Below are 24,530 nucleotides of genomic sequence, written 5' to 3'. Positions count from 1 at the left end.
GGGAAGATTTTTGAAAAACAGAAAAATCGCAACAACTCCTATAATATGAATAATATCGCATCCGTTTTAACGTATGATAACTCGGAGTACCTAATGCCAAAAAATGTTTTCGAAATAAATTTTTGATACGACCAGCCATAACTGCATGGGTTCGAAAAATATTTTCACCGGACAAAAAAAAACGTAACTGCCTTAGTAGACACCTTATCAAATCTGTTTAAATTGTTTGTAAATATCATAATTATTTTCCAAAACTTTGTCTAAAACAATGTTTGATAAGATGCTTGGTGTTGAGAAGGATAGAAAAATAATTCAAAATTTTGTACCATGATTGCTATTAAATTCCTTCGTATTTATTTGATACATTTTACATATTATGTTCAAGATTCCGTTAAAATATTTTTGTAACAACCATTACTGCAAGGGGAAGAAGAAAATATGGGTGTAAGGATATAAAAATCCCGTTTTGTTATAATGTAAAGAAATATAATCATCAAAATCTTCCTGCGCCTTTAGGCTGTGCCGATAAGGAATGTTTTTTTTAACTTTAACTTACAACAAGAATCTGTTCACACACATTTCACTCATGGGAATTTATACGATAAAAGTAACGTTAGCTTGATTAAGAAATTAATAACATCACATACCTACCTTTTAATCACTATCGCTACCGCTTACCAATGTTGATACCCCTTCCATAAGAGTAGCACAGAGCTGACCAGAAAAATGGTAAGCTTCCTTAATTGCATTGCACACACTCATATTTTTTTGAAAAATACTCAAATACATTCAACACAATCTTGCGCTCCCTCCCGCGTAGCCTACCGATATAATTTCTTTTCGGTGTTCTATCTTCCATATTTTATATGTACATAATAAAAATAAATGTAGAAAATAATATCACGTATGTTAATATATAATTTGTCAAAATTATAACTGTAACGAGTCACTGGACACAACGCGTTGCTTCGTCGCGAGACGCGATACTAACTGGCAGGCTGGTTTTCAGAAATGCGTGTCTAAGGAAATACATGGTTGACTAAGGAAGCCATGTATTTGAAATTGCTTGCAGGACAGAACCCCACTTATCTAAACACACGACCCTGTTTCCTCTTACGACGGCAGCTTGTGAGAGAAACCTCTATTGCAGCGAGCTCTTGTACTGATAAGACACATCCACGGAAACTGTAGAAGCAATTGAGATCGAGCTGCTTTTAAAAACTAATTCAATTCATTGTGAACATTTTTCACGCTTTCGTCCCCCATCTACCTTTAATAGAAAAAAAGTTTTCCGCTGGTCAACTTTTTGATGTGTCAGTTTGTGAGAAAATGCATTTCAATATATTTAAAAAAATATTTAAGTGAAACCTATTCAGTTTTTGTCTTAACATTTGTTCGGTGGCGTCCTAAGGCATTAATTTATTATTTTAAAAAAATCTGAATGAAATACACATGTAGGTTTTTTTTTATTTTATGTGAAACATCTCGGAATACTTCAAAACAGTTCGCAGTGAATAATTAATGTTTTTTAATTTTTTCGGACACTTAAAATATTAAGTATTCAAAATAAGCATTGCCTGGTGCGTATTTCGATGCTATAAGTACAATATGAAAAAAAGCTTGGTCTAAAAATTAAAATTTTAGTTTCGTTTCATGTTTGGCAACAACGCACGAAGAAACAAGGACAGCGCTAACGGCAATCGGCGTGTGTTGGAGAGAGAGAGAATGCGTCCATTTACTTCCACACTGCAATCTAAGAGTGGGATGCTCTTTTTTTTTATAGACACGACAGTATGCTATGGGGACGGATTTAGCTTGCCTTCATAATTGAGATAAATTGAGATTAGCGCCCAACCCCCCTCCCCAGCCACAACACCTACAAATAAACAATAACGTAACAGGCATAATTTGTTTTGCATCCATGTACTTTATATGTAAAATTCTAAATTAAATTTTATCAAAACCTATATGTTACATTTTTATTAGCAAAATCCACAACTGGAGTTACACTTCATAAAGCTATATCGCCATCCTCTCAACTGTCCGCCCCGCCTCATGGCGGCCAATATTACAGACTCAAATATCCCACACTATATGTTCTTACCAGGGTTTAAGTGTACGTTTGATTTCACGGCCTCCATGCAAGCATGCCACGTAAACTCACTAGAAACTACGTAATAAAATCACCATGTTTATTAATAGCTAATCAAAACATTAGTCGATATTATGAATTATTTTTTCTTCATTCACCTTTTATTTCAAATTTTGGTGTAAACTACAAAAAAAAAAATATGTCGGCGCACACTGTGCTGGAACAGGTTCCCTCCCCCATCCTCTATCCTAGATCTGTCCCCCCGTGTGCAGGGCATATCTTGGGTGCCGCTGCACACTTGCATGCCTCGGGCAGTGTTTCCAGCCAAAGCCCACATATTTCGGGTACACTCGCCTCTAAACTCTTGTACTTTCGAGTACAAGAATTTCTCAATTCGGGTGTCATTCAGGTACATACAAGAAAAGTATGAAAACAAAATACTGCGGTCTTCATTAACACAAATATATAATAATAGAGTGACAACATAACATTTTATAGTTTATAAAGTTATGTGCGTAGGATTTTAAAATACGTCGTCGGGTGGTTGAGAAAAATGTAAACGTTAGATACGTCTGTTCCAGCCACTTGTGAAAAATGGTGTTTCCAGGTTAAAGGTTGGTGTAAAATTATTGCAAATAAAACCTGTAATATAAATATGGCGACGCGACTTTGTGTTGTGTTTTATTAGTGTAGCCGAGACTGTTTTCAGTGCGAGATATTTCTGATCCTGTTGCCGCCGCCCTGATTGAATGTGCCCCCGTTGAGGTTTCCTCCCAGGCCCAGGACTCTGATAGGTAGGACTCGTACTTGGTAGTGGTGCTCCGATCGCTTGGAGCGGGCTCCAAGGGTTCCCTAGCCCGATGCGGAGTCGACGTTGTGAGCGAAGAACACAGTTCCGGTACTAGCCTGGATAGCTAACAGAGGTTGGATAGGCCTCCACCGGACCACGGGTTCACTGGGTGATTTAGGGGTCCCAGTGTGATGTGGGAGAACGGGGTACGCGCCAGCAACGCTGATAACGTCTCAGAGCTTAGGACGCAGCCAATTGTCTGGTTAGCTGAGCGAGACAGGGGGTGAAGGTGGTGTCTATGCTGGGATGGGTAGCCTCGGCCTCTGGGCATAGCTGGATCTCTAACACACCTCTCCCGTTTCGCGTATACGACGTATCCGTATCCACGCCCGTGGTGGCCCTAGGCCGGTAGGGTTTATGCTAAGAGGGCTCGATTACCAAACCAAATGGGGGAGGGGAGCAATCCCTTATGCAATTTTACTTCTGTTTACTTGAAACTAGCTTCAACTTGATCCCGTGGTTCTTCACAGGTTAGCCAAGGCTGTTGTCAAAACAGCAGGGATGTTAAATGTATGTTCGTTACGGTCTGGGAAAATAATGTTTTCCTCCCTAATTATTTTTTCATTCCGAGCAAATAATGATCAATATTTTTTTACTATAATTTTTTTTCCTAAATTCGGGTACGTTTGTGGCGGATCTTCTGGGGTACCAGGTACAGAAATAGTAATTTGGGTAAGTGTACCGGGATTGTGTACGTCTGGCAACCCTTGCAACAGGTGGAAAGGAAAAAAAAAAGGGGGGGGGGGGTCACCATGAGACTTCTCACAGGCCTGCCAAACACCCAAGACTCCCCGGGCATTAAGGAGGTAGTTTCCTAAATTTTTTCCTTCTAATATTTCGTGCCTTTGCACTTGATTAAACAATATTTCATTAAATAACCCTATTTGTTTATAAATGTTTTTTATACTAGAAAAGTCTTTAATTAATATTTTATATGAACCTAAAGGTAAACTTTTATGTCAGTCCGAGAATGTACTGAAAACTATGTGGTATACCGATCTGGATTAACCATTTGTACATTAGCCTTTGTCTTCAACTTTTTCATTATTAGTATACATATAATTCATTAAAACAATAAAAATTAGTTTTTCAAGACCCACAAAAACAGGAATTTTTCGCAGTTTTGGAAAAACCTTATTTATTGATTTGTAAATGCTATATTAAAAATGTATTTGAAGCGGAGGCTACATACGAACACAGTTAACCTAACACTGTATGCTAGGGCTGGTATAAAACTTTGCCTTTAAGGTCATAGAAAAACATTAAAAGAAAGAACTTGTTTAGTATATAAAAAAAAAGGGTGCTTGTACTTATGTAGCCTACGTGCGTTAGAAGTTATACTTACTTAGCGTAACAAAAAACTAACTTTAATTGTCCATGCAAATACTTAATTAAAAGAAATAAAATAATAAAATGGCTGAAGTGAAATTATAATTACGGTTGGTAAAGTATAAATTCAATCAAATTTTAAAAAATCTTTTACATAACTACTCAGTATTCATTGTCAATATAAACTAATTATTTTATTTAGTAAAATAAACGATATTTAGTAAAATTATATTGAAAATCAATAAATATGCTGTATATTTATTCTAATTTATTCATTAAATAATTGTATAGGATATAATTTATAATGCAAACAAATTATACATAAGGGAACATATAATTATATAAAAACTCTTGAAAAAGTTTATAAACGCAATTTTTATACCTAATATTAACAAAACATTTTTTTAAAAATATATTTATGGAGCAGTTTTCAATATCAATCACTCAAGTTTAAGATTGAAAAGCTCATATATAATTTTAATTTGTATGTAGCCCTTTTTTTTTATCCTGCGCCAATTTCGTTGCATATTGCGCGCGCACCATTTTTTCATAACGCACCTAAAGAAGTAGGCCTATAACCTTCCACAAACAACTAAGCATGGTTACCGAGCCAGCAGGACACGGGACACGGGACGGAGAGGTGCAGCTCACCCAGCACGCGCAGCTGCGTGGTGCGCGCGGCGCTGCCCGCCGGACTGGTCGCCACGCACGAGTAGCTGCCCTGCAGCTGCGGCGCGGCGTGCAGCACGAGCAGCGAGCCGTCGGGCGCCAGGCCGAGCCCCGGCCAGCGCCCCGCGCGCAGCGGCTGCCCGTCCTTGAGCCAGGACAGCGCGGGCGGGGGCTCCCCCAGCAGCGCGCGGCACGGCAGCCGCGCCGCCTGCCCGCGCAGCAGCGTCAGGCTGGGCCCGGCCGCCGCGTCCAGCACCGGGGCGGCTGTCGGCACCCGCCCGTCCCACGTGTGCACCTTCAGTCCCTGTCTGCGTGCTTCGGTACCACGGAACAACGCAACACTCGCGATGTGTGTGAGTTTTCCGAGTGCCGTTTGAAGAAAAAAAAAAACATGCAGGATAAAAATTGTGGAGTCCACACCGACAGAAGTGAAACTTATTGCTTATTATATTATTAAATATAAGAAACATGATTCTCTTTGGCTAAGGTCGCCACGCAAATATATATATATATATATATATATATATATATATATATATATATATATATATGCAACTATGCGAGCGCTAAATTAAGCTTTTGAACAAGTAAGCAAGTGTGCAAGTATGTAAGTGTGCACGCATGCAAGTGTGCAAGTATTTTGGGTCATTTCTTATTTTCCCCTGCCTTTTCCTCCTCTAACGGTTTCCCCACCACGTACCTAACTAATCCCCTCATGCGATCGGAAATTTCGTAACGCTTGAAAACTGTAGCCCCCCTCAGCAAAGAAGTTTCACTTCAAATAAATACATATCCTGCGCTCTAGTGACTCAGGACATCACAGTTGTAGGAAGTGCTGTTTCCCGTGCGACGATGTGTCGTCCACATTATGACAAGGACACGGACTGATTGCAGACGGGCTTAAGCGCCACGGGGCTGGTGGTCCGGCGCCCCAGAGGGCTTGTTCCGCGCGAGTCGGGGTTTCACCAGCTACCACTAGGTTACTCTAGCTACCACCTCGCCCAGGCCTGGCTCGTCGTTAGAACAGACACCCGTGCCTTGGTGGGCAGGCGGGCGTCCACCCCATCACACATGTTGTTGATATTCAGCACAGCGGCCAGAGGCATGCGCCCACTGCCACAGCTCTCACAGACTGTCTGGACTCCTGCGCTGCGGTACTGCCTAGCTTTGAGGCTCGTACTCACCCACGACGTTGTATTACTGCCATTAGTTTAGAATCAAGGCAAATACGATTGTTTGTTTGTATGTATGTACGTACGTATTTATGTAAGCATTAGATACACTATTCTCCGTTCACTCTTAGCTGAGTTCTGAAATAAACAAACACCGCCGTATCACTGCGCCGCGTCAGCAAGTGATAGGCTGAATTCATCTGGCGCGCCAAGCACTAGTTGCAACACACACACTTCAGTACAGTCGGTGCTAATAAAATAACGGAGACGTAATATAACAGGAAGCACCGTAGCACTTTGTTCAGCGTAGGTGGTTCATTTGCGAAGAAAAAACTATGCAATTTACGCCTAATAACCGTCTTCACAAAATCATCACAAGTTTTTATAACAGGATACTCAAGTTTCCTTTTCTTCCCGGAAGATGTTAATGTCCCGGTGTCCTGTAATTATTTCCTTGCACGAAGCACACTGCTCTTCGAAACACGCCTAAATTCCTCAGTTAAACTCGCGATATCGTTCACACGACAATCCGTATATTTGTCTGAAAATGTTTTAAAAACATTCAACACAATAGTTTTCTGTGCACTTTTCAAAGGCTTTCCCATTCTGTGTTTTACAAAACTCGGTCCGACGTCAGCCATAACAAACCGTGCGCGCGCGAATCCGAAATGCAACTGTTGCGCCAGGCATCAACTGTACACTGTACAGTACCTTTTGTCTATGCCACAACACACGGCGTCTGCTAACATAATTGTAAGTACATACTTGCTGACACATTAAACTGTATTGGAAATTAATGATGAATCGCTATAATGCTATACATCAACAATTGTTATAAAAAGACAGTGTAAAAATACTTACAAATGGTACGTAACCAAGGGACTATTTCTTGCGCACGAATAATGTGCGCGGCGGCCGGCAGCCAATGAAAATGTTTGTTTACAAGAGGCTTTGTTTATTCCAAAACTCAGGTAAGAGTGAACGGAGAATAAATTACTAGAACCCCGATTTTACGAAGCCCCGATTTAACAAAGCAGCGATATTACGAAAACATTCTCAGGAACCTTAAAAAAAAAAAAAAAAGGAAATTTTGACACCAAAATATAAATTATTAGGAAAAAATAAATAAAATGAAAGCTTATAAAAATTTATTTTTAAAGCACAGCTTATCGTTTGTGTGGATTTTAATACTCTAAATTATGTTCCTGTAAGAAAACAAAAATTTCGGACATGCAGTTTTAATTGCGGCGTAGCTTCTGTGACGTAGCGGAAGCGCGCGAAACTCGTCCAGCTAGGCTGGCGACAGTGGCATCATCATGACGTCAAATATTTCTACTGCCATATTTGATGAATTCTAATGGCTTACCCCTCCCTCCCCGCTTAACATTCTTCTAGGTTAAAGCTCATCCTCCCAAACGCAAACATTTTGTCTCTCCTTTCTTAAAATGCCATCGTTCCTAACCCTCGTACAACCTCCCGCGTGAGAAACTGTCCAGAACACACTCCCCTTCCCTGTCCTTGGCGAGCGACAAAAGCCAGATCATCACGCGATGTTGTATAGTCCATTACACGTACAATGAATATTTTTAAGGCCCATGCAAGAGCTATTTACCGTTTTTAAATATATATATATATATATATATATATATATATATATATATATATATATATAACTCACTATCTATCTATCTACCTATAATGTATATATATATATATATATATATAATAAAATGTTAAAATGTTAGTATGTATGACATTGATAAACTCCGACACAGTTTGACCGATCGCCATGAAAGTTGGCAAGTTTTATTTTTTGTAACTCGCCGCTAGATGGCGCTGCAGCGCATCAACTTCTAAACCGCTAGACATATAGCCATGCAAATTGGTATACATAGATATTTGAACACAGAGAATATTTTCGCGATATCTATTCTGCTATAATGTCGCCACTAGATAGCGCTGCAGCTCATCAACTTCTGTTCCGTTCAACATATCGCCATGAATATTGGTATATTGTGAATTGTACTGTCTTTATCCACCAATAACAACAAACAGTTAATTTAACTGCGATAAGTATTTGGTGAGTGAGTTTAAAATGAATTACCATTTCAAACGCTCTATAGATTCTAGATTCCATACAAACCATACATTTTAGAAATATAGAGGTCAATAAATAAACACTGGCAGGACAAAGTCTTCTGGGTTCTGCTAGTCAGGGGCGTAGCCGGGGGGGGGATGTTAGGGGTTTAACCCCCCCCCCCCCCCCTAGCACCAAATCTTTAATTAATTTCTTATTCATCACTCAAACAAATTTCATATTAAAATTAATAAAATCTTTACCATTACAATAGGCTACGCCACTGCGTGCTAGTAGGCCTACTGATTAAGTTAATATGGCATTAGACATAAATTTATATACCTATACACACAGTAGCGGATCCAGAGGGGGGGGCTAAGGGGCTCAAGCCCCCTCCAAAAGCATCTGGGTCCACTATTGTTTTAGTGTTTGCCTTGATAAAGCCTAGCCTCAGCTGGGTCAAGCCCCTTCCAAACCAAAATCCTGGATCCGCCACTGTATACACACCACACACACACACACACACACACACACACACACCTACTTGGTAAATTTTTTTTATTAGTCACACAGCAGTATTTCTACTAGAAATTCACAAACTTCGAAATTTCATGGATGGAAACATTTAACAGGGTTGTAAAAATAATTTATATTTTCCCGCCAATGAACATTTCTGGCGCGTGACGCATAGCAACCGCAAACGTGTGCAGCGTGGGGAAAAAAAAATTAAGTAGCTACCTCCTCCCCCCCCCCCTTACAATTATCATGACATGTGTCGCATTCCTCACATCCGCTGGGGAGCTTCGCCAGTAAAACTGCGTTCAAAAATGGCATAAGTGACGCAGTTCGTAGATACGACGGTTTGTCAACTAAGCTTTTTTCAACTTGCTAGACAAACAATTCCCGACGGCTTTCAGAAATTCACGGGTTTCTCCCACTAAAATGCAATGTGTTTGAAAGAATGTGTTTGTCATTACAGCGCAGAGTATTTTTAACGGCGAGCTGCTAATTATTAACTTATAAAGCTGAATAATTTTGGCCTGTTGTTGATTTTGTCTTTGTTGACAGCAATATGCTTCTGCGTGTTTCTGTTGATTATCATCTAGTTGCAGTAACACAAGGGTATAGTCACAATTATTATTTTTTATTTGATAGCTATGTAATACAGAAATATTGTGATCCCATTGTTTTAGAAATAATTAATTGTCGAAATGCAATGCAGACTCTTCTTCCAGCTTATCATCTAGGCTTGGGCAAGTCTTTTCTAATCAATAGTACTACTATTGCTCTTTTCAACCCTTCCTTTATCTCTTCAGTAAAGATAAGATACTGGCGAGTCCTTGAACGTATTTAATTAAAGAGGGGAGTAGAAACCCGGGGCGTAACCAGGGGGGGGGGGTTAGGGGATCTAACCCCCCTCCCCCCTTAGCCAACATTATTTTTCTTATCTGAAAGCAGGTTAGCTAAAAGCCTGGGTGTCTTACTGCTATCACCGGTCACTGCACTGGAGGGGAAGGGCGCTTGCACACGCTCCGGCACAACCGGAGCCGGAGTTGGCACCGGCACCGGAGGACTCACAAGACAACAGTTCCTTATGGAGTGCCGCACACGCAGTCCGGGCCGGCAGGGAAACGGGTCCGGCTGCCGGCATGCCGGAGTGCAGCCGGAGAGGACCTCGATAATCCGGACTACCTGCCCGGGGCGGAGCTGGGCAGGGGAGTGGGCTGTCGTCGCTCGCACAATACAAAACACTGGCACATAGTCCAGGCATTTTATGAGAAAAAGGGGTCGATTTATGGACAAATTGCAAGAAAAGGTTTAATTATATCAAAATTTGCAGAAAAATTCGTAGAATAACATATCCAAAATCCACCGAAATCCACTTAATTTTGGTAACTTTTTTCCGGGATTTGACCAGGAAAAATGCGGAATAAATTAATAACTGGAAAACGATGCGTTCTACAAAGAAAGGTATATAAACTAAAATTAAAGAGAGCCAAATTTGCCATAACATATCAAAAATGTACAAAAATCCACTAATAACTACTATTTGTTTTCTGGAATTCGTCCCGAAAAACCTAAAATATTGAAATAAATTGAAAATGGCGCATTATACAACAAAATGTTTCAGGACAAAGTTGAAGTACACAACGATTTTCATAATATATTATAAATTCACAAAAATCAACACAAAATAGGTTTTTGGTTTTCCAGAAAATTTTCTGAAAAAAAAAAAAGACAAAACGAAAACATATCGTACGTCAAGAAAGTCGTGACTAAAATTAAAGACTTTTTTGTATTAAATATAATTATAATTCACCAAACTCTGCTCATTTATATATATATATATAGTTTTTTTGTGACTCGTCCTGGAAAATCTTTAAAAATTCAATAAAACGAAAACGGAACATCGTATTGAAAACGTTTCGATGGGACAAACAGAAGCACACAAGATTTCCTATACTAGATCCTAAATTCACTGAAATCTGGTAAATAGATTTTATTTTGTGATCGGCCACGGAAAAAGTATTGAATATGTAGGCTAAATAACAGAAAGCATTGTATCCCATGTCAAATTATGTCAGATCCGAACTATATTTATTTTACATAATATATTTTAAAGTCACTTAAATTATAATCCTTTTTCAGTTAGTGATGTGTTAAACGTTTTTGAAATCTACCAAAATTATTTTCCAGGAAAAAAAAAAATCAGACTCATTTCAACTGCTTATCGTTTGAAAGAAAAATTCGACACGTCCATTCTCACAAAACATACCATACAATTAAATTTACACAAGATTTCCAGTGACCTGTTTCGAGAAGAAATAGAAAAATATACACACATTGGGATGCACTCTGCAACACACAATACTGAATAAACATGCATGGATATGTAGGAACACCCTACCTTAAAAACCGTCACAGTAACTGCAGTCCTCGGGAGGTAATTCACGCCGGTTTTTACAGGTTGATCCATGACAGTTTCCACAAGCCGAAGAACATGAGATGCCGTGTTTCATACAACTGCAGTTGGATGCAACGCAACCATATTCCTTGCAAGTGCACCTGATTACCTTCAAAAAGCATTCCGGAGCTGTTGGCTTGTCTGTCGAAATTAACAAGAGAAGGTGGCCACGTTTTTTCCATCCCCATTCTTCTGGATTCATCTTTATTCCCTTCCATTCTTGTATCTGATAGAAAACCCTTAAGAAATGGAAACGAGCTAAAGCACTAGTTGGAGGTAACTGTTCTGGTTGTACACATTTGGAACTAGTAGCTGCTTTCTCACTTAACACTTTAAAACGTAAAGTGTCGAGTGTGTCACTTCTCGACCCATTGTACATGCGTACTAGCAGCTGCTCTCCCGATTTTACAATGTCTTCTTTTGACACACTGGGAATACTATCTGAAAATACTTTCGCAAGTTGCCTGAAGGCACTGTCATTCTCGATCAGATCCAATATTTTCCCCTTTCCTATACCATAGATGTGTGATGATGTGTCACATCCCATTAATGCATGGCAGAAAAGAATATTATTACAAATTTCATCACCGAGCTTTAGCTCTTTAATGATATATGTTTTCTTCTGCCTTTGTTCACTTTTTAAACACAAACAGTTATGTGGTTGTGGGTCAAAGTAGTATAGTAAAAGGACAAGTAAAACTGTGTCTGTTCCTATAACTGGTGTCAACTGTTCTTTTGCACATTTTCGAGCTTCTTGGACAATGTAAATATCTGCATCACCTGGTGCTTCGACAACAGGACATTCTGCTTCGCGTAAATGCATTGCTAATAACCTTAAAAATGGTCCTTTATTTTGCTCGTTCAAAAGAAACATATCTTTACGAAGTGATAGTTGCATTTCTCCTGTGAATTCCACTACAGGTGATGCATTATCTCTTGTTCTTCTCATATATTGTGTCTTCAGTACTGTGAGTTTTCCCATATCCATCAAATACAGTAGTTGCTAATCCATAATTTTGATAAAGGCCAATTATATAATGCAATATTTTGCCGTTAATTTAATTCACGATTTATTTTAAGTACGGTGCACGGTTTCAGTTTTTTTTTTCTTTTGATAACATTTTTCCGGGACATTTCCTGGAAAACAAAAAAACAATTAAATGTTGATCTGTGTGAAATTCTAATATATTATGAAAAACATTGTTTACTTTATCTTTTTGCTAAACCATTATGCTGTAAATTGCACAATTTTCGATTTATTTAATTTTTAATATTTTTTCCGGGACTAATCCCGGAAAACGAAGCAGAAGTTATAAGCGGATTTTCTTGAACTTTGGATATGTTATGGAAAAGTTAATGTTCTTTAATTTTTGTCTCTACAGGTTTTGTCGTCAGATGCACTGTTTTAGAGTTATTGTTTTTTTCGCGTTTTTCTGGAATAAACCCCGGAAAAAAGGTACCAAAAGAAAATGGATTTCGGTGGATTTTGGATATGTTATTCTACGAATTTTTCTGCGAATTTTGATGTAAAAAAACCTTTTCTTGCAATTTGTCCATTTTTTTTTTTTTCCATATTTTTCCTGGACTAACAGTGCAGCAAAGACTTGTGAGATGGCAGGGTTCAGGTACGACGCTGTGACGCTGATTGAATTGGTAGAAACCAGACCGTGTTTGTGGGACAAAACCAGCGATAGTTTTAAAGATCGCACAGAGAAGCAGAACGCATGGCTGGAAGTGTGCGCATTTTTGGAACCTAAATTGCATGACATGGACAGAAAACAGCAAATAAAAATAGGTAGCAAGTACAATATGTACAACCTCCTGTTCCAAACGGGGCACATGTTTCTACCGCGGATGCTGACACCAAACTACCGGCTTGCTGGTGCGTGTGCAAGGACATCACTGCCGGCGCCGGAGCCGCTGCCGGAGAGGGCTCCGGAATAAACCGGAGCGTGTGCAAGGACAGCTCCGGGCGCCGGATCCGTTGCCGGAGCTAGCACCGGGAAAATACCGGTGCGTGTGCAAGCGCCCGAAGAGTAAGCGAGCCCTACCGATTCTCCTGCCCTTCCCCTACCCCTGTCGCGAGCAGAAGCTATAAGGTTGTGACGCCGTGACGGGTCCCAAGCTTTCAAATATCTTACACCGATTGTATTTAACCAGCGCGGTAATTATAAGCAGGTGTTGACTGGGCTTCCAAAAGTGTAATGATCGCTGTGTGTGTATAGAATTGAGACGACATGGTGTCATGTAACTCTTCAAGCTAAAGCTATTGTTTCCAGGAATAGATCAGTTCTGCCGAAACCCAACCCTTCTTATTCTTTTTTTTTGTATTGTCGAGCTTCGAGAATGATTTATGATTTTGAGTAGACGTAAACAAGGCACTTGGATTGATTAAAATATCTTTAATTAATTTCTTATTTCATCACTCAAACAAATTTTTATTAAAAAATTAATAATATTTTTACCATTACAATATTTAAAGTTAAGTACCGAAAACTGCTCAAATAGAACTATTTTACACCTTAAAATCCAATTTTTTTCCGGGGGAGGACCCCCGGACCACCCGCTTTAATAGGGGAGGGGGTAAACCATGCTTCTTAATCCCCCCCCCCCTTCCCAATACACAAATCCTAGCTACGCTACTGGAGAAAACTATTAGTGGTGGCAAAACAAGCGGAGAAAGGAGGCTGAATACGTGGATCGCTTGTTTATTTTTCGTGATAAATGTTCTTAAATGTGTAAGCCTATAATAGAATATGAGCAGTTATTAGTATTTCACAACTGGAATGAGTCACTATTTGTGTATGGAAGACGGGCACAATTACACAGCATGATAGGCTGTATCGTACGGTAGATTTTTTTTGAAAGATTGCTACGGGAGGGACTGCAGCAACGCAAGTTCAAGCTTCCGAGACCGGCCGCAGCGCAGCGCAGCGCTGGAAGGCGTGCGAGGAGGGCGTCCATGTTCACACGCTGCGTCTGCAGGGTTTTACGTTTCGTTGCATTAATAGTCTTTCATATTTGATGGTATTTTATTTATTTAAACCAAATACTCACAAATAATATCACATATATTTGGTACAAAAAGTTTTTAAAACATTCGGGGGGGGGGGGGGGGATAGAGAGAGAGAGTTACGAAGGTAGCGATTTTACGAATGAAATTCATTGAACCGTGGACATACGTAAAATCGGGGTTCTAGTGTACATATAAAAAGCATGCATTGTTACTTTATTTCAAATCATACTTTATGAATGATAGTTATTTTTAAATATGTTTCGTTGCGTTGCCACATGTACCTACACATGTTATTAGCTGTTGGTAAAATACCGCGGATATTATAGTGGTGTTATTACAAAAAAAGTCCCGTTTTTAAAAACATTGTTTCATGTAAAATAAAAACGTGGTGAAGAGAACGATTGATCATTGTTGACAGCAATATGCTTCTACCTGTTTCTGTTGATTATCACCTGGTTACAGTAACACAAGTATATAGTCACAATTAATTTTTATTTGATAGCTATGTAATACAGAACGATTGTGATCCCATTTTTAAAATAAGTGTTACTATTTTGCATTTAACGAAAACAATATCTATTTTTTTTAACAAGTTTGTGATCTTTGTATAATATATAGAACATGGTTACCTAAGCGAAACTATATTAGTGAGAAGAAAATTTAGGTAGCTGACATGTCAACCAAACATTGGCTAAAACAAATAGCGTACTATTTATAATTCTTTGTAATTTTAAAAGTGAGTTTGCTAGCACTACACGCCTATATATTTGCAGAAAAAAACAATGTCACACTAAAAAGTCGCCAGGATTTCGGTCACAGTCGTATCCAAGTAGTGACCCCAGTTTTCCAGATTTCCTGGTAAGGTTAAGAGATTTTTTTTTTCTCCAAGGATGAGCATGTAAAGATTAGAAATGCCTAACGCAGGGGTTGGTGTTATTATTATAAAACTTACCAGCTCGTTACGTTTAGTAAAAGAAAACTAACTTAATCCAGTTTCGAAACGGTTCGTATTCCTTTCCCTCATGTGTTGCTATAGCTGTCACGGGACGACACAAAACAATCTTTGGGCTCGGTCTCACGTGCCATGTTCATATGTTTTTTTTTTTCATTTTATCGTCATTACTAATAATAATTATAATCACTTGCGCAATTTTTTACAACCATTATATTACACTTAGTGAACATTTGTTGATAATATTAGTGACAGAAGAATAAAACTTCAGAAAACTTTAAACTTCAGAAATAGCCCTTACAATGATAGTAATGACGAAAAAATTAAAATTAAAATATGTGAGCGAGTTTTTCAGTATGGGATATGTGTAAAATCTGACCGCGGTAGCGAGCACATCTGTGTGTTCTAATGTTGCAAATACACTCATAATACAAAAATCTGATATGAATTTTAACGCAGACGTTTTTGAAATAATGCCGAGCGTGATAAATATTAACGCAATTTGTGTTTTCAGCTACATTTCTTGATGTGAATCACACGTAGTTTCCGTACCAGAAGCTAGAATTCGTTGCTGGAGCGGCTACGTCGACTATAGAATCATTCCATTTGCAGAACGAAATTTTAAACTATATAACGAAATGGCTCCGATAAAAGCTAAAAGACTTGAAAAAATACTAAACCTCGGCTTTGGACCTGATTTTCGACAAGTAATTTTATTTAAATACTGCCCATCTAGTTATAATTAATTTAACAGTTAATACTTAAGTGTCCTGTTATCTCTGTGAACTTTGGTTCACGCCATCTGTCACTGATGACAGCACCGTGGTTGTTACACATTTCCGTTCCATGCAACTTCCGTTCCATTCACGAAATTACTCGTAACTAAATGCAGTTTACGAGAGCTAATATATAAAAAAATCTAAATAACGCATGAGATCGAGCCTTGATTACAAAAACCCTATAAATTATATCTCTGCAAAACTCACAAAATCCGGTAATATTCAAGCGGGCTGACATCTGGACAGTCCCCAGGATGTTTTCAACGGTGCACACATAAGTGCCCTGATCGTCGATAACAGCTCCTGTGAAAAATCCACGCACAGTTTTAGTCCATGGAAAATACGATTACGCCCATTATGAATAATTGCATAAAACATAACATAAAAGCCACTACATGTTATATTTAGTAAATATGTTGGTAACACAAGCGTAGTACGTATAAGTATCATCAGCATGATCTTAGGGATTGCCAAATTTATTTAATGAAGCAAAAAATCAGTTCATTACAGAATATGGTAAAGTTGAAAAATAAATTTATCATCAAAAAAATTGGTGGAGATGATTTGATTTGATTTTTTCAAATACCAATCAAAGTGTTTATTGAACAGTACACTAATAGGATAATTTCTAACCAAAAAAAATATTTGGACAGCTAAAATGATTTGCAGTCACTTTAAAATTTAATGACAAAATATATTGCAGCTGCAAAATGAAAACAACGAAGTATATTATGTAACAGCCAAATTTTGTTGGCAATGAATGCAAAATATTTGGCAGTGTTTTAAAACATTATTTTGCACATATGCCATTGCTAGTTAAACTGTATGTCAAAGAGAAAACAATAATAACAGAAAAAAACAAAAAAGAATCCACACACAGAAAAAACCAGCCAAAATCAGCAAAGATCCATTGTTAAAAGCACAGACAGCTCAGAGAATTCCGTGGCCGGAATTAGAGTGATATCACAGCAAATACGAACCCAGTGGGCTGCCAACGACGAGACAGTTGCAACAAGAACAGCAAATACAGGCACAAACAGAGGAACCCAGCGATGATTCAAAACAGATAATCCTGGTATCTAGCTGCGGTGGGAGTTGGTTTGCAAAATTGTTTTTTGTGATTAATTAGTATCTGTTTTATCATTTGACATGTGACACGAGCTGATTTTGTCTTGTTTCTCTATACGTGTGCGTGTATTCGTTTTTGTTTAGTCCGTTCTTCTGGTTTTCCCTATGACTGATGGGCGTCTCAAGGATATATTTGGGGGGGGGGGGGGGGCCTTGAATTGATTTAGTTGTTGAGGAATATTCATCCCCTGGAAAAATAGCGGGGGGTCTAGGGGTCCTCCCCCGGAAAAATTTGGGGGTTGAAGGTGCAAAAAGGTGGTTTTTAGGCATTTTTCTTTCCTAAATATTTTAATTTACTTTGTTTTTTTAAAAAAATATATTTTCAGAGAACAAATTTATAAAAACCCAGTTAACATTATCTGCTGGTGCTATATCCACACAAAATCATTAATTTAAACATCAGGAGAAACCTGAATGTTACACTTAAATGCCGCAGCAGTATTAAGAATATTTCGCACATGTACACAAACATAAGTAATAAAGTGATTATATTCACTATTATTATAGTATCTCTCCTCGGTATCGGACCTGATTGTGATTTTACGCGAAGATCGGATTAAAAAGTGCTCACATTACCACGATTGGACTAAATGCATCGTGCGCAACATATGGGGTTATATCACAGAAATCATATTTTTAATGTAACTACGAAACTAAATATATTTATTGGAGGGGATGAAATTGAAGACTTATTATTGGGGGGGGGGACGTGTGTCCCCCCCGGTTGCGACGCCCATGGCACGGACAGCGTATGTTAGCAATGGCGTGTGTCCGAAGTGAAACTGCAAATGCCGAGGGGAGGAAGGGGAGGAAGGGGTGGAAGGCGCGGCGGGGGTTGGCCGACCTGCGACGTGCAGCCCGCCCTCGCCCGCGGAGAAGCGCGCCTCGTCGAGCGGCGCCCCGTCCTCGCGCCGCCAGCTGACGGCGGGCCGGGGGCTGCCTACCGCCACGCACGGCACCACGCCGCTGCCGCCGAACCGCACCTCCACGTCTGCCAACACCGCACACCACACTGTCGCTGCACCCGGCTCCCACTCACGGTGGCGTGGCGAGTCCCAAATATCCATAGTAACTTCACCAGCAACATCATTTATATATCACATAATTAACTCTGAATCTGACCACGAGGCGAATATGTTAGGTACGTTAACCCTTTGAATTCCTTTGTTGAGCCAGGTGCGTCATATTTTATTTCCTAATCCAAGCCTAGTGTGTTACAATTTCTCTCTCTTCCTCTTAATATATATGTAGACAACAGGTTTTAAACACATTTTTAATGGCATTTATAACGTCTTGAAAAAGCATAACAAAATTAGAGTCCGAAGTTTAAAAAAAAATTAACACAAAGTACAGTACATGTAAAATAATAACTTTTTACACAAAAAAAATTTAAACCGACTTCATAGGTCGGGTGCGGACTAGAGTATCCCTTTTTTTTTTTTTTTTTTTTTAGTTGAGTGTTTTGTTCTAGAAGGAATTATTTACTATAGGACCGCCGCAGTCGCCTTCGAGATGCTAGTAGCACCCGCGGACGAAGTTGTGATCATCTTGTGGCCAGGGTCACAATATACAGAATGTCCATAAACAAATGTCCCAGTTTTAATGGTACATTATAATAGTTTTATTTAGTCTATTTACAACAAATCATACATAAGTTTGAAGGTAAACTACCCTAGATTTTCTTACAAATGTTTAATATGTGCGCACCTTTAGTTATCCGTTACACATCCAACCTAAAGTCCAATTCTCCCCACACTTTGGTTAACACATCCGGAGTAATGGAAGCAAAAGTCTTTTCAATTATGTATCTCTAACTCTGGCAAATCACTAGTTAACGGCGGAACGTAGACAGTATCTTTTATAAATCGCCAAAGGAAAAATAACACTCGCATGACGTTATGTCAGGTGAACGTGGAGGTCAGCGAAAAATAGCTCTGTCGTATCGACCATTACGACCAATCCAACGATCACGCACTTCGACGTTCTACCACTCTCGTACAAATAGATTCTAATGGGCAGGGGATCCTTCCTGTTGCCAAATAAAGTTTACATTTTACGTAGGTGGCGCTCATAGCGAGAAAACAACAAAGCGGTATTCGCGCATGCGCTTATCTAAAACTGTTTGAGTTACTCTTTAATTGTGACCTTGAACCAAAACAAATATGAATTTTTAAAATCATACGCAAAAACACTAAATATTAGAAGCGAATACATTTAGGATACTACCCCCTTAATAACATAAAGTTTTCAATATTAAACTAAGTAAAAAAATTTGTTATAGCATAAAAAAAGTGAGTGAGTCTTTCAGTAATCGTCAGATATTTGTAACAACTAACCTCGGAAACGAGAAAATTCATGTCTTCTCACGTTGAAAATACACCTATAATACGAAATTCGGACACGTAATTTAAGTTAGACTTCTTAAAAATAATGCCGAGCGTTATAAATATACGCCTATTATAATTTAAAATAGACTACATTTCTTGAGGCGAAACATACTTTTTTTTTTCGCACCCGTCGCTAGAATCGCTGTCGGAGCATCTACTTCGACTATCAAATCATTCTATTTGCTGACTGAAATTTTAAACTGTATAATGAAACCGCTCCGGTTAAAGTGAAAAAAGACTTGAAAAAAAATACCAAATCCCGGCTTTTGACCTGATTTACGACCAGGAATTTTTCTTAAAACACTGCCCATCTTGTTAAAAATGCACTCAAACGTTATAACTATAAAGTTCTACTTTGTATTTGTGAACTCTGGTTCGCGCCATCCGCCACAGATGGCAGCGGCGTCGCAAATGCCGTCAGGGGGTGTTGCCTCACCCACGGGCGGCTGGAGCACTTCCGGCGGCGTGCCGACGTCCAGCGCCACCGAGGCCTCGTGCGAGCCCGCCTCGTTCCGCCCGCGACACACCCAGGTGCCGGCGTCGGACAGCCTCGCGTCGACGAGCTGCAAGCTGCCGTCGAGCGCGGCGGCCTGGCGAGTTGCAGCATCGTCAACCACTACAGATTACTTTAGCTGCTGTCAAACTGTATTACATTAAAAGCCTTGAAGTTTTATTTGCCCCATAGATCTGTATATTGATATTAAAAAGTTTTCATAAGAGAAAATAAAATTATTTTCGCTGTGATAATGTTGGTACCATATACTTACATTAAACAGATACATTTTTTTTCATACTGGGAATTCCGTCCGCCATCTGTCGGACTGACATGACAACTCCAACCAGGTTTTTACGGAAAAATCTTAGAGCTTTCGGGTATTGGTCTCTATAGTTTATTCTGCCATCACACGCAGTCCTGTGTCCAAAACCTCGGGGGTAACTCAGTGTGGCGGATGCGAATGTCCGCGAAGAGCGCCAGGCTAGTCTCCAGTGGGTCGTCGGTCCCGTGTGGTGCGCTGAGTTCAAGGCTGCGATAGTTCGGGACCTACTGTAACTATTATTGCGGCACTCCCTTGATCAACATAAGACTCTGATGGCTAACTAGCAAGGACAGGTGAAAACACTACAAATAATTAAAACTGTTTGGTCACTAGACTTTAATCACAAGCGTTTGTCGGGACGCTACACAGCCGCGTTGGCACATCATACACTATAATACAAGGTACTGTAAACACTTGTGACCTGATTCTGCAGCAGTCTCTTTAACCACGCGTCCCGCGGACAGTGCGCGAGATACCGTTGACTGTTCAGTCCTGAGTCCTGTGAAGTGGGTCCTGCGCACAAATAGCTGTATAGAATGATAGGTTGAAAGTCGCAAAGTGTTTAAATAAAATATTCCAAAAAATTTGGTTATTACATAATTATTAGTATTGCCATATATTATATATATCAATGATATATGTGTAATATATTAGCATTACATATTAGTTTTGTCAAGTCTTTTCTCGAAGATAATGTCCCAATGGTAAGTCTTGCATTTGACCCTTTTATTTTTTATTATGTAATGTTCAAATATTTAAATAATACTTTGTTATTATTAAAAATAATAATATAACATCTAGAGCCTCTATGAGCCACTATAAAACCATTATGAGGCTCTAATCGTCACTATTGAGTCTCTATGAGCCACTCTAGAGCCCTAAGAGCACCAGTGGTTGGTTTAACTGCAATGGAATCAACGCCACCACAGATGTCAACAGCGTTCGCGCCATGGAGGTAAGAAGTAAGGAAGTCGGTGTGTACAATCTTTGCCATGTTGATACCTGAAGTTCCAAATAAGAACGAACCCCCGCCCACTTTACAATCTTCATAAAAAAAACAATGTTTGGTTATAACCAAGTTTAATACTAATTTATTGCAGATGTGTTTGTATTATGTAAGTATTTTAGCAATATTCACTACATTACGATTCTTCTTAGTGAGTTATTTTAAAATTATTAAACAAATGTATACTTACAGCTACTATCTGTTTTGCTAACCAGTTGACTACAGCTTTAGAACAAATACCTCCACAGTTAACGCAGGCAGGGGTCACACACGCGATGCTGTTGTTCGGGCTGCAGGCTTCGCGACGCGGGTCCGCCCGCAGCAGGCCTACCAACCTGGCTGTCGGCTTCGCGCCGCGGGTCCGCCCGCAGCAGGCATACCAACCTGGCTGTCGGCTTCGCGCCGCGGGTCCGCCCGCAGCAGGCCTACCAACCTGGCTGTCGGCTTCGCGCCGCGGGTCCGCCCGCAGCAGGCATACCAACCTGGCTGTCGGCTTCGCGCCGCGGGTCCGCCCGCTGCAGGCCTACCAACCTGGCTGTCGGCTTCGCGCCGCGGGTCCGCCCGCAGCAGGCATACCAACCTGGCTGTCGGCTTCGCGCCGCGGGTCCGCCCGCTGCAGGCCTACCAACCTGGCTGTCGGCTTCGCGCCGCGGGTCCGCCTGCAGCAGGCACACCAACCTGGCTGTCGGCTTCGCGCCGCGGGTCCGCCCGCTGCAGGCCTACCAACCTGGCTGTCGGCTTCGCGCCGCGGGTCCGCCTGCAGCAGGCACACCAACCTGGCTGTCGGCTTCGCGCCGCGGGTCCGCCCGCTGCAGGCCTACCAACCTGGCTGTCGGCTTCGCGCCGCGGGTCCGCCCGCTGCAGGCCTACCAACCTGGCTGTCGGCTTCGCGCCGCGGGTCCGCCCGCTGCAGGCCTACCAACCTGGCTGTCGGCTTCGCGCCGCGGGTCCGCCTGCAGCAGGCCTACCAACCTGGCTGTCGGCTTCGCGCTTCGGGTCGCCTGCAGCTTGCCTACCAACCTGGCCGTCGGCTTCGCGCCGCGGGTCCGCCCGCTGCAGGCCTACCGACCTGGCTGTCGGCTTCGCGCCACAGGTCTGCCTGCAGCAGGCATACCAACCTGGCTGTCGGCTTCGCGCCGCGGGTCCGCCCGCTGCAGGCCTACCAACCTGGCTGTCGGCTTCGCGCCGCGGGTCCGCCCGCTGCAGGCCTACCAACCTGGCTGTCGGCTTCGCGCCGCGGGTCCGCCTGCAGCAGGCCTACCAACCTGGCTGTCGGCTTCGCGCCGCGGGTCCGCCCGCTGCAGGCCTACCAACCTGGCTGTCGGCTTCGCGCCGCGGGTCCACCCGCTGCAGGCCTACCAACCTGGCTGTCGGCTTCGCGCCGCGGGTCCGCCCGCTGCAGGCCTACCAACCTGGCTGTCGGCTTCGCACCGCGGGTCCGCCTGCAGCAGGCCTACCAACCTGGCTGTCGGCTTCGCGCTTCGGGTCGCCTGCAGCTTGCCTACCAACCTGGCTGTCGGCTTCGCGCCGCGGGTCCGCCTGCAGCAGGCATACCAACCTGGCTGTCGGCTTCGCGCCGCGGGTCGCCTGCAGCTTGCCTACCAACCTGGCTGTCGGCTTCGCGCCGCGGGTCCGCCTGCAGCAGGCCTACCAACCTGGATGTACGCTTCGCGCCGCGGGTCCGCCTGCAGCAGGCATACCAACCAGGCTGTCTGCTTCGCGCCGCGGGTCCGCCTGCAGCAGGCCTACCAACCTGGCTGTCGGCTTCGCGCCGCGGGTACGCCCGCTGCAGGCCTACCAACCTGGCTGTAGGCTTCGCGCCGCGGGTCAGCCCGCAGCAGGCCTACCAACCTGGCTGTAGGCTTCGCGCCGCGGGTCCGCCTGCAGCAGGCCTACCAACCTGGCTGTACGCTTCGCGCCGCGGGTCCGCCTGCAGCAGGCATACCAACCTGGCTGTCGGCTTCGCGCCGCGGGTCCGCCTGCAGCAGGCCTACCAACCTGGCTGTCGGCTTCGCGCCGCGGGTCCGCCCGCTGCAGGCCTACCAACCTGGCTGTCGGCTTCGCGCCGCAGGTCCGCCTGCAGCAGGCATACCAACCTGGCTGTCGGCTTCGCGCCGCGGGTCGGCCCGCTGCAGGCCTACCAACCTGGCTGTCGGCTTCGCGCCGCGGGTCCGCCCGCTGCAGGCCTACCAACCTGGCTGTAGGCTTCGCGCCGCGGGTCCGCCCGCTGCAGGCCTACCAACCTGGCTGTAGGCTTCGCGCCGCGGGTCCGCCCGCTGCAGGCCTACCAACCTGGCTGTAGGCTTCGCGCCGCGGGTCCGCCCGCTGCAGGCCTACCAACCTGGCTGTAGGCTTCGCGCCGCGGGTCCGCCCGCTGCAGGCCTACCAACCTGGCTGTAGGCTTCGCGCCGCGGGTCCGCCCGCTGCAGGCCTACCAACCTGGCTGTAGGCTTCGCGCCGCGGGTCAGCCCGCAGCAGGCCTACCAACCTGGCTTTCGGCTTCGCGCCGCGGGTCCGCCTGCAGCCTGGCCCACGTGACGGTGGGCCGCGGCACCCCGGTCGCGCGGCACCGCAGAGTGACCTTGTCCCCGACCTTGGCCAGCACGCGCCCTTCCTCGGCGGTCAGCACGGGCGCCTCCACGTACCGCGCCGACGACGACCCGCCCACTGCGCGCCGTCAAACAACCCGCTATCACTATCAGTCAGGAGGTGACCACGTCTGCTTGATTGGAAATTTGGCGAATTCGTTTGGCGTCAGGTTAGTATTAAAGCCTGTGTTTGCTCTACCAACGTACGCCTTTCAATGGGTTGATTTCTTAGTGGGAACATTTTTGTTCTCATGAATAGGTACTACCTAATTATTAGAGACCCGTGAATTTCGCGGATTCAATGACCTCCAAGATAGACTCCAATATCCTCTACACACTCGGGCAAATGCCAACTGTTCATTGGCTGTTGACTTGTGAGTCGTCTCGACTGGGTGGCCTGTGATTCGACACTTCTATGAGTGAGGGTCTCTAATTGGCCCTCAGTCCTCCAGATTAACAGAGAACCAATGACAGAAGCAGCACTAAAATGTATAATTATTTGAATTTTAGCATAACACGAAATGAATCCGCGAAATTCATGGGTCTCTACTAATTATTTTACTTCTACTAGCTGGGTATCGTGGCCGTAGAGGGGTGTGCCAGAGTATGAAGGTTTGCATTTCATCGTGTGACCAAATGAATCCGCAAAATTTCCGTACGTCTAATGATTACATGCTAACCGGGTGAAACCCTTTTTTTTTT

At 42.6% G+C, this 24,530-nt stretch overlaps 1 protein-coding gene across 1 annotated transcript in view; it reads right to left on the bottom strand.

Annotated features, from left to right (window-relative positions):
• LOC134546339 (hemicentin-1-like) overlaps positions 1-24,530 on the bottom strand; it is a 345,137-nt gene that overhangs the window by 217,928 nt on the left and 102,679 nt on the right. The window contains exons 13-17 of the mRNA XM_063389116.1: positions 23,729-23,907; positions 19,853-20,006; positions 17,874-18,020; positions 16,109-16,204; positions 4,923-5,204 (exon numbers count right to left, since the gene is read on the bottom strand). Coding sequence (XP_063245186.1) covers positions 4,923-5,204; positions 16,109-16,204; positions 17,874-18,020; positions 19,853-20,006; positions 23,729-23,907 — 858 coding nt within the window. The remainder of the gene's footprint in view (positions 1-4,922; positions 5,205-16,108; positions 16,205-17,873; positions 18,021-19,852; positions 20,007-23,728; positions 23,908-24,530) is intronic.

Source organism: Bacillus rossius, chromosome 1, assembly GCF_032445375.1.
Source record: "Bacillus rossius redtenbacheri isolate Brsri chromosome 1, Brsri_v3, whole genome shotgun sequence".
In the NCBI taxonomy this organism is placed as follows: Eukaryota; Metazoa; Arthropoda; class Insecta; order Phasmatodea; family Bacillidae; genus Bacillus; species Bacillus rossius.
Note: the sequence above shows the minus strand (reverse complement) of the source record. Positions and strands in the feature narration are given on the sequence as shown.